Raw genomic sequence first — 11,116 nt, 5'->3', positions numbered from 1 at the left:
CCGCCCGCCTTCAGACCGCCGGAAGTTTGATCGCGTCCTCCGACCTTTTTTGGCCGGGACAAACACATCAGATCTTCCGACTTGCCGGCGCTCCTCGCAGTTCGCGCGCACACCTTTCAAGCATGGAGGAAAGAGATGCTGCAACAGGCCTTCGTGGCCTGTACCAGGATCTCTCTGCTCTTTCAGCTTCATCCTTTGTGAACATCGAGCGTCTTCGAGTCGAGCTGGAGGCTCACATCGATGATTTCAAGAAGCTCCTCGACAAACCTCCAAAGAACAACACAAGTCGCCAGGCGGTCCTCTCCGGTGAGTTTGTTGAGCCAATCTGTCATTCATGAGTTTAAATCGATGCGCTGACCTTGCAATGTGATAACATATAGGTAAAATTACCGTCGACGACCTCGAGTACTCAATCAATGAGGAATTTCAACAAGGAGCGTTAATGCTGGCAGATGCACTGAATCTCGATGAATTGCAAGCGGCAATGCTTTTTATGGCGGCGCAGGAGGATGCTCATATCTTGGATCGGCCTCCCGTCATCGCTGCGATCATGCGATTCCATGAGCGCCGACAATTCTTGCTCGACTCTCTACGGCTTATTTTCCAGGAGTCCTTCGAGGTGGAGCGGGAGATGACACAGGTTCTCATGCAGGAAATGCTGGCTTTCGTGGTGGAAATAAAGGATGGGCCTTTGCGGAATGCGTCACTATATACACGCAAATGCATGAAGTCGATGGAAGACATTGAGAACTGGCTTGTCCTCCTCAACGAGCAAACCCAGAAAGCGTCCATTGTTGGTCAGTCAGCGGAATACGACATTGTGGAGGCTCTCGAATACCAACGCAGCAGCTTACAGCAACAACATGAATCCCTCGGTGCTGTGCTATGCTACCTATTCAAAGGACCTTACACCAGTTCGGAGGACCTCCGCTTACTTCTAAACCACCTTCGGAAGCTCGAACGTTTCGACGGACTCCTTATTCACTACCTTCCTTGCATAATTGCGTCTTTTGTCCAGCATGGATCTCCGGAAAGCTCTAGTTCCTATAGGGATGCTAGGAGCCTGCATACAGCGATCACATCCTCCAAAGACGTTCAGCCTTGGAAGATCCCCACGTTCCACTCTGCCGTCATCGCACTATGGCTCGCTGTCTACAGTGGGTGGGATTTTGATGGGCCTGCATCTCCTCTCCAAGGTGTGGACATGGAAAAAGATTCAGAAGAGCGCACAAAGATGTTCATGACTGCCCTGGATGATGGAGGCCTCGAACTCATCCTTGCCGTCTGCTATGGCGTGAATGATGAAGAATGGGCTGATCCGGCTCGTAGTGAACTGGTCACATTATTATTGAAAGAAAGCGCGTCGGCAACACTTGAGACTGATAGCTGCTCGGACTTCTTAAAGGTCCTTCTGATGGAGAATTTCGAGGCTTTTGCCGAGGCATGCATAGCGAACATGCCCGATGCGGTGCGGATGTTGAAGACGGAAGAGGATTCGCAAAGACTGGATCATCTTACTGCTTTGCGAGACGGCTTGACTTCAAGCCTCCATCATGGCCCGGTAGAGGCCCGAACACATCTTGAGTCGTTCTTGATGATCATGGCATTCGCGTTCGAGCATCGGCCAGACTCCGCACAGGAATTCTGGGCTGATCCAGATGGTAACCTTTATGGCTTTCTCCAATGGGCATCTAAACGGCAAACTGTTCCCAGGGTCAGCGCTTTCTGCGAGTTACTGTGCTCCATCTCCGTGGGCGAGGATAATGCCACTGCGGCCCATCGGTTTTTGTCTGAAGAGGACAAATTCATGTCCGCGAAATTCAAACGATCTACGTCCATGAACTGGTCACAGATGTTCGCCGAGCTTCAACTGTACGCGACGAGAGTTACTGAAAAGCCGTCTACCTCGCAGGCAATCCTGCGATCAAGGAAACTCGACCCGGCTGATATGAGCGAGCCGGAGAGTCCGGTTATGTTGACATGCTACCTGAGGCTGCTAGAGCATCTGAGTAAGCAAAGTGCTACGATACGAGACTGGCTGCTTCATCACCCTACGTTCAATGTCGTTGGTACGCTGTTGACGCTTTGCAGTGGACCCATCCCTACGCATCTGCGAGCAAACGTCTTTGCAGCACTTGCGGCCCTGATGACAGATAGAACTTCTCACAATGGGAACGAAATGTGGCTTGCTATCGACCAGTGGATTTCCGGGGGTTCTATGAGTGCTTCCAACCTAGGGAAGGTCCCGGTCGTTTCCAACCCGCTTGTGTGGCATGAGCAACAGGCTTTCCAAAGGATTGGCGAGAGCTTCGATCAAGCCAATGCCTTCGTTCGTCTCGTTTATTCGCTCATCTCCCCTGCTCTCGATTCAGCTGATTTTCACCTCTCCTTGCCGTTTCCCGAGAGTCTGGGTTCGTCCTATCGAATGCCAGGCATTGAACCTTACATAGACTTTGTCATGGGTCAGGCTCTTTCCCGGAAAATTCCGGATCTGAACGAACGGCAGACTCGATTCTTGACTTACAACTGCCTGGACTTTATCGTGACATGTCTGCAATCTTTCAACGAAAGCCTGGTCTCCGTTCTCAGCCAGCCTACGATATCCACTGATAGTATTATTAAGCAATCGACATTCGTCACCTACATTCGTCTTCATCCCTTTGCACGAGTCACGGAGTGGCTTTTCAATGAGGACGTGATCAAATCTATCTTTGCTACTGCCCATCAAGATGTTAACGAGGTTGCAAAGGCCTCATCAGACTCCGTCCTCGTCCAGTCCTTGGTCCGGAGCTTGGAAGTCATGGACATGATGATCGACCTTCAATCGACATACTTTAATATTGTGAGGCCGGCAATCAAGGCCCAGACTGGCACAAGCAGAACAAATGTGGCGAACTCTGCTCTGTCAGCTTTTGAGGATAGCATACTCAACAACCTATCCATAATCCCTGCATTGTGTCTTTACTGCAGCACGGGGCACCAGCAACTCACCGTCACGTCAATGGCGTTGCTGGAGAAGCTATCCAGCTCGAGAAAGCTGAACAAGATCACGTCTCCGGAGTTATCTAAGTGGCGTTCACCGAACAAGATCGTCGAAGTTCTTAGTGCTGAGGTAGATCTCAACAGTGTGTCGCGTCCTCTTGTGTCTCAGATGCAACCCGAGTCACGAGAGATAGAATCTGGCCCCCAGTCGCCGGGATATATTATCAGGGAAAGCCTCCTGGCACTTCTCAACAGCTGTCTTGGCACGATCAATGACCGACCTACGATAGCTCACCTGCTTCTGGGATTCAACAGCATCGGTAACATACTTGATATTGCTCCCGACAGCCTGTTTGCTGATAAGATGTCTCTGCTCCATGCTGTCATCGGATTCTTGCAGAACTACCCTGACGAGCTGGATGGCAATATTCTCCCATGGCTGGTGCATGTCAAGCGCATGGCCTTTGGAGTATTGAAACACCTTTGGTCTTCTAAACTTTCTTCCTACTTCACACTCGCCGAGATGCGTGGCAGCCGCTTCCTTCTCAGTATGTTTGCGAGTCAGCCGATCATAGGGCCAAACACACCCTGGGATGGATTTCTGATCGGCACGCCTGAGTTCTGGCTCTCTGAGTCAACGGCTGCTCTTGCAGAATTCCTTCTTTACAGAAGTTATTTGTTCGACTACGCTGCTACAGAAATTCGCTCGGCTACAAAGCTCGGGTCTCCGACTCTTCAGGCTGAAATAATATCGACTCTATTTGGAAATTCTGTTTCGGAGACTGGTGAGACCATTGTGAATCCTTCCATCTTCGATATGTTCGATTTCGCGGACCTGGACACTCAGCATCAATTGCAACCACCGGCTCTAACTTTCCTTGATGGTCTTGAATTCGACCTCTGTGCGAGACCGGAAACGGACAGTTCTCCGATTGTTTACAACTTGGACGAGATAGTGGAACTCGTCCAGGTTAGAAAGGAAGAATTGTCATTGAGTGGGCATCTACGACCTCAGGACGAAGAGCTATTCCAGGCCGAGTCCGAAAGTTTGATATTATTCGTACGGTCCACAAATCAAGCAAGCCAGATCGCGTTCAATCGTTATTTGGCTCTACGGTCTTGGACCCAGCTCATCACCACGATGCTCACTTGTTCTGAAATCGAAGGCGGAAGGAGAGCTACCTTCATCCTGCATTCGCTCCAGTTGATCCTCCCCAAGCTAGAAATTGCTATTGAAGAAGACCTACCAGAAGGCTTAGAACTGGCACGACTGGCTGAGACCTTGGTTAGTAGGCTGGAGTCTCCGAAGCCCGGTTCTGGTATTCCCCGCAGGAGTGGCGACGTTCTTGATGAAAAGCTTCATCAATTATTCCAAGTCTGCGTCAGAGGTGTGACCTTAGCAAACGGAAATGTGAGCATCAGGGAGACCTTTTACAACACCTGCGCACACTACGTCGCTGGTATTATCTCAACAGAGCCCGTGCATCAAAGTATGAGGCTCCAGAGCCAGCAAGTGATCAAAGCTGCAGGCCATGCCCTGATTGAGGCCGTCTGCGATGATGCGTATGCTGGCCAGGAGACATGCCGAGTATCTGCCCTTTTGCTTTTGAATTTATTGGCTGCTCTGGATAGGCAAGCGGATGGACTGCTGGCCGATTCTATATCCCAATCCAACTACCTGAGCCTCTTTTTGGACTCCATCAGGTTGCTACCTATCGAATTGAGAAACGCCCAGGCCAGTGGTAAGCAATCGCGAAAGAATAAACTACACGGGGAAAACCGCATGTCTGACCGCTTTATACAGATACGCCTTTGCTATTGTCCTACTACCAGTCGCTTTTGTCTCTCCTCCAGGAGCTTTGCCAGACCAAGAATGGTGCGACGTATGTCCTGAAAACTGGCCTGTTCCAGGCAGTACGGGACTCGCAGCTATTTGCAGCCGACCCAGATCTCGGTATCGGTTAGTGAAAATACTCCCAAGCCAACGTTGAATTAATAATCCTAACAGAAACAGATATTGATAACCCAGATGCTCTTCGGAAATACTATGACCTGCTTGACTCGGTTCTCCGAGTTGTTGTCGCCGCTGTTTTCTCCCGAGGGCTGCACAACGAGCAGATGCTGGAGCAGACTCGAATCTTCCTTGCCGAGAACAGACAAAGCATGGTTGGCATTTTCAAAAGATTTGCCAAGCTTGGAGGTGCAGGTGCCGCAGATCACCACGATGCACTGCGGAAACTCACCAAGTCATACCTGGCACTTATCACGGCCACGGATTTTCTGGAGGTATGCTTCGTCAGCCTTGTATATGATTACATCACACATGCTAACTTAAGCTTTGCAGTTCGAAGATCAGGAAGTAAAAGAGCAGACGGGAATGAAGTTCTTTACGTGAGATTTGTTTTCAGCTAGAAGGGGATATAGGGGGGGCACAAGGCATGGAGTAAACTGGTGGGAACGATGTATATTGAAGTGTGTTTAGTCAAAAACTTAGATGATCTGCGCTATTCAGCCCACAAAACCCTTTGCGGCGAAGCAGCATATGTGATTTTGGAGCGCTTTTAATGATCACATGTTTGTAACAAGCGCATTCACATGACCTCATCTGTAATACCAGCACGCTGTGCATGTACTCAGTAAGGTACTATTACTCTGATTAGTATTAGAGGAAAGAAACCCAAAGGGAACCAACCCCCGTCCAATCATGCGACAACTCGGAAAGGCGGACGTATTATCTTATCTCCGGCTTCTTGGGCGCCCGCGGGCAACCACCAGCTCAACTTACCTTGTCGTGCCCTTCCAAGCTCCAGCTCAAACCCAACCTTGACGACGCACCCTGCCCTATTCCCGTCACTGTCTTGCTGTCACCAATATCTTCTCCACGGTTGACGAGCTTACCATGTTTAATAGGATCTACCTACTATTTGGATCCTTCCAACGCTGAGCGCTTCTCTCTCAACCTCACCTCCTCTCCTCGGACGAAGCCGGGTAGATGCAGCAGAACTCGAGAGGCACCACCGAGCAGAGGAGCGGTAAGCGCAAGTCTATCGGTAAGAGGAAGCTCTCTGATCAAGAGGAGGCATTGCAACAACCCCAGCAGCAGCAAGCGAACATTTCGGAATTCCTCTCTCGAAACCATACCACCCCCGCCAGAGGTCATCACCAACAGACGTCCCCGACGAGCAAGCGTCTACGACTATCGCCACCCTTATCGAACTCTGTCCCTTCGGCTTACTCGCGAGATCGCAGCGCTTCTGACAGGATGTACAATTTCGCAAATGCAGAGTCCAGGCCTGGCGCGCCGATGGGACAGAGTGCGAGCGGGGCCGATCTTCCTAATACTACCACCAAACCTCGCACCTTCAACGCAACATCGCGCCAAAACAATTTCACTCCCCACACTGGAGCAAAGCGGTTGGTCGTGAAGAATCTCCGCACGGGATCACGGTTGAATCAGGAATCGTATTTCGAGAAGATCTGGGGCCAACTTGATGCAGCGCTGTCGGCGATCTTTGGTGGTGGAAAGCCTGAGATATCGCTCGAGGAGCTTTACAAGGGTGCCGAAAATGTATGTCGCCAAGGTCGAGCTGCAGTTCTAGCCAAACGGCTCCAAGATCGGTGTCGAGAACATGTGTCTGGAAAATTACGCGATAAATTGGTGGCAAAGGCTGCAGATGGGAGCAACGTCGATACATTGCGGGCGGTTGTTGAAGCATGGTCGCAGTGGCAGTCAAAGCTGGTATGGATAGTCTCCGGATACAGTTGGATTCTGAGGAGATACTGACTCTATAGTAGGTTACCGTGCGCTGGATATTCTACTACCTCGACCAGTCATTCCTCCTCCATTCCAAAGAATTCCCCATGATACGTGAGATGGGCTTAATTCAATTCCGGCAGCACATATTTTCCGATGCAGTATTACAGCCGAAGATTCTGCAGGGCGCTTGTGACCTTGTTGAGGCGGACCGTGGCGAGGAACAAAGCGTGGTGGCGGACTCGTTATTACTTCGAAATACAATTGAACTTTTCCACGGCCTTGACATCTATACGACTGGCTTTGAACCGCTATTGATATCGGAATCCAAGAAATACTTCTCTTCATGGGCCCAGCGAGAAGCAACAGGGTATTTGGCTACTTTTGCGGAGAACAGCCACCGTCTAATTGAGCGCGAAGTAACTCGATGTGAGCTGTTTTCGCTGAATAGGAGCACCAAACAGATGTTATCAGAGCTCCTGGATCGAGCCTTGGTAACAGAGCAAGAAGATGTTCTGCTCAACCAGCCCGATATACTAGGCCTACTGCGTGCAGGGAACAAGGTTGCCTTAGAAAGGCTTTACTCACTCCTGCAACGGAAGGATCTCGGTGCGAAGTTGAAGACCGCTTTTAGTGGTTATATCATTGAGGAGGGCTCTGGGATCGTCTTCGACGAGGATAAAGAAGCAGACATGGTGGCTCATCTATTAGAGTTCAAGCAGCAACTTGACGATATCTGGGTACATTCTTTCCACCGGAATGAGGAGTTGGGCCATACACTCCGCGAAGCCTTTGAGACGTTCATCAACAAAGGAAGAAAGTCGGAAGCTACTGGAGGTACTGACAACCCCAAGACTGGAGAGATGATTGCCAAGTACGTGGACCGGCTCCTCAAGGGCGGGTGGAAGCTCGCACCTGCACGCAAGGCGGAGGACATGCCACTTGCCGATGAAGATGCCGAAATCGACAGGCAACTGGATCAGGTCTTGGACCTGTTCCGTTTTGTCCATGGCAAAGCAGTTTTCGAGGCCTTCTACAAGAATGATCTCGCTCGTCGGTTGCTGATGGGCAGGAGCGCCAGCGACGATGCGGAAAAGAGTATGCTGGCAAGACTCAAGACAGGTTTGTACAGTTCTTGTCCACTATCATCCTCAACTTGTTACTAACATTGGAATTTAGAATGTGGATCAAGCTTCACGCATAATCTGGAGTCGATGTTCAAAGATATGGATGTTGCACGCGATGAAATGTCGGCCTACAGCTCAATACAGCGCGAACGACGGGACCGTCTACCGGTAGATTTGAACGTCAGCGTGCTTTCTGCATCAGCATGGCCAACATATCCCGATGTTCAGGTGCGGATACCGCCAGAAATTGCGACTGCTGTCGACGATTTCGAGAAGTTCTACAATACCAAATACAACGGGCGCAAGCTCAACTGGAAGCACCAATTGGCACATTGTCAGCTACGCGCAAGATTTCCCAAGGGAGACAAGGAACTGGTGGTCAGCTCCTTCCAGGCGATCGTTCTGTTGCTCTTCAACGATATTCCGGAGGGTGGAAGTCTCGGGTATTCACAGATACAGGAGGCGACCATGTTATGTAAGTTGCCCTGCCTCTCTACCCCCAAACCTATGCAAGTTGGAACCTCTACTGACATCTATCGATGCATAGCTGATCAAGAATTGAAACGAACGCTGCAATCGCTCGCATGTGCGAAATACCGTGTTTTAAGCAAGAAGCCGAAGGGCCGGGATGTGAATACAACAGACGAGTTTTCGTACAACGCGGCATTCACCGACCCGAAGATGCGGATTAAGATCAACCAAATTCAGCTGAAAGAGACGAAGGAAGAGAACAAGACCACGCACGAGCGGGTGGCTGCCGATCGTCATTATGAGACACAAGCGGCGATTGTGCGAATCATGAAGAGTCGCAAGACGATCACGCACGCAGAACTCGTGGCTGAGGTTATCAAGGCAACCCGAAGTCGCGGAGTGTTAGAGCCAGCGGATATTAAGAAGAACATTGAGAAGTGAGTTCTTCCGGTCCTAACACCAGCATAAGGTATATCATAGCTGACGCAATCATGTGCAGATTGATTGAGAAAGACTACATGGAGCGCGAGGAAGGAAACCGGTACCAATATGTGGCCTAGAAGTTTGCAGTGGTGCTATGTCGGGTGCAAAGCATTGGGGTTCGACGATGTGGTACATCGTTACAGTGTTGATTGACAGCTCAGAGACCGTCAGAACGAAATGGCATGATAAAGAATGCACTAATACAGTCATGTGTCCATTCTGCTTAACGACCTTCCCTCCTAGGCACAGTCGCAGCTAGCTAGCCGTGTAGATACAGGGAGTAGTCGTGGCCTTTTTCGGGCGCTTTCTGCTAGCAGCGACGGTCGACACAGTAGTAGTAGTAGTAGTAGGTGGGGTGACCGGAATGTCGGGAGAGAAGAGAATGGGGTATCACCTCTACCAAGTAGAGTCTAGTACGAAGTAGACTAGACTAGACTAGCAGCAGATTGATCCCTGGCATGGTTGCGGAGCATCGCCGGTCCCACAAGCCTAGTTGGGGACCCAAGGAGAGAGCTTCCATGGGGATCCGTCGGGAAGAAAGAGTCAAGTAGCACATAGTAAAGTCGTGTGTCGCGAATCTGCAACTCTACTTGCGTGCCTTGTATAATAGGAACCCTCGGTATAGTTGCCTTTTACGATCGACCCCCATTCCTACCGACCGAATTTGGGGGGGAAAACTGTTGAGAAGCGGACGGATCTAACGTGCCTCACGTGTACCTTCCTTGTCCCTACCTAATTCGTAGCTAGATAGCAACTAACAGCAAACTAGACTACTAGTTAACCCGCTGCAGGATTAGAGAACGACTAGAATGTTGTAGTGGATAATTGATACAGCAAGGTACATCTGGAGCTTCACCCCACGTAGGGGTGAGTATGTGGTATGAATCGGAATTGCTGCATTCATTCAGACTGAATACTCATTACAGCTTGAGCCCAAGAGTCAATCCGTCAGTCAGTCAGTCATGAGTGCATGGATGAGCTTGCTCGGTCGTTCTCTCGCCCGAGAGACAGGCAGTCGGGCTCTCGGCAGAGAAAAGCAGCGCCAGCAATGTGAGGAAAGGCCGAAAAGGGCAATGGAATGGAAGTGTCAGCCCGTGGAAGGTGCAGCCCATCGATGACTGCTCGAACCGAATCGAGAAGGGGACGAAACGGTCTAGAGCTTTCGGGGGGATCCATCCGGCTTACCATCTATGGAGTACGTACTCCATAGCAACTCCCCCCCATAGTAAAGTTAGGGGGGAAAATCCTGGGAACTTTCCATCCGCTCACGTGGATGTCTGAGCTTTTCCTCTCCTTCAGGGACGCGGCCGATCCATCATCGCCCCATCCATGACCCGGCGACTTTGCAAAATGAACTATAGTCATCCTTAGTCTTTACCGTAGATAATCGGAGAACCCCTTCCCTTTTTTTTCCTTTTTATTTTTCTATTTCTTCCACGTATCAACATCCCGGTTTCCTCCCGATGGAGTAAGGATTGCTGTTTCATACTAAAGATCTGACAGCGGAGAAGTGGTGGCTTGCACAATCTCCAACCCCTTCCTTCATGTTTCTGTTTTTGTGTTCATTTTCTGAAGGTCCCATGATCCTTTTTTTCCCACTTACTCATCTGTTGGGATTTGGTTCTCTGACGATCCCGTTGCGCAACCCCCATGCGGCTCGGGTGTAGATGGTCAACTTTCCAATATTATTTGCCTTGTACATCATTTGTTGAGAAATGTTGCTCGTACTCCATACATACCTGACCACTTGGTTTATCTTTTGCCCAAAAAATTGAAAGTGACTACGTACTACAAAGCACGTAATGTACTACTACTACGACGACGACAACTACATTGTGGATGCCTGACTTTCTGCAGCAGTTTGCCAGCAACAGAACATGCCGCGACGGATGCCTAAGCTGCGGGCACGGCAGCAGAAAGCAAGCATAGATCATATGCATGCATGTATGCGGTGGTCAGGGAATTATATTCCCATGGGCTTTGATATGCAACAACAGTTTTATCAAGCTTATGAATGAGATGGGGCTGGACTCCATGTAATAACTCTCGAACTTTACAGGCGGATAATATTCATGCCCAGGGTACCTGGTTGAGTTGAGTGGGGTCATGGTCAATACTATCTACCTGATGTCTACAGTAAGTGGTACCACTAGAGTCTACCAGTCATCCAATCCGATATCACTTATCTTCACGGAATCAAGCATACCCATACCCCCCCTCGCCATCAAGCAAGGCATGCTTTTGTTGCCATGTTTGTGGCGTAGTTAAGCATACCAGGTAGCCAATGCCTACAAATCAA

The 11,116-nt window shown here is 49.9% G+C and overlaps 1 protein-coding gene across 1 annotated transcript; it reads left to right on the top strand.

Moving 5' to 3' along the window:
• Positions 1–59: 59 nt before the first annotated feature.
• On the top strand, positions 60–9,383 carry BO85DRAFT_424308 (cullin-4B). The gene is made up of 9 exons (XM_025658038.1): positions 60–306; positions 381–4,724; positions 4,787–4,942; positions 4,997–5,268; positions 5,984–6,721; positions 6,778–7,858; positions 7,916–8,338; positions 8,411–8,771; positions 8,834–9,383. Exons 1-9 carry the CDS (start codon positions 123–125, stop codon positions 8,892–8,894), a joined length of 7,620 nt encoding a protein of 2,539 aa, XP_025514210.1. The 5' UTR covers positions 60–122; the 3' UTR covers positions 8,895–9,383.
• The last annotated feature ends 1,733 nt before the right edge of the window (positions 9,384–11,116 follow it).

The sequence above is a fragment of the Aspergillus piperis genome (assembly GCF_003184755.1).
Source record: "Aspergillus piperis CBS 112811 unplaced genomic scaffold BO85scaffold_13, whole genome shotgun sequence".
Classification (NCBI taxonomy): Eukaryota; Fungi; Ascomycota; class Eurotiomycetes; order Eurotiales; family Aspergillaceae; genus Aspergillus; species Aspergillus piperis.
The sequence above is the reverse complement of the archived record's forward strand: the minus strand, read 5'-3'. Positions and strand labels throughout refer to the sequence as shown.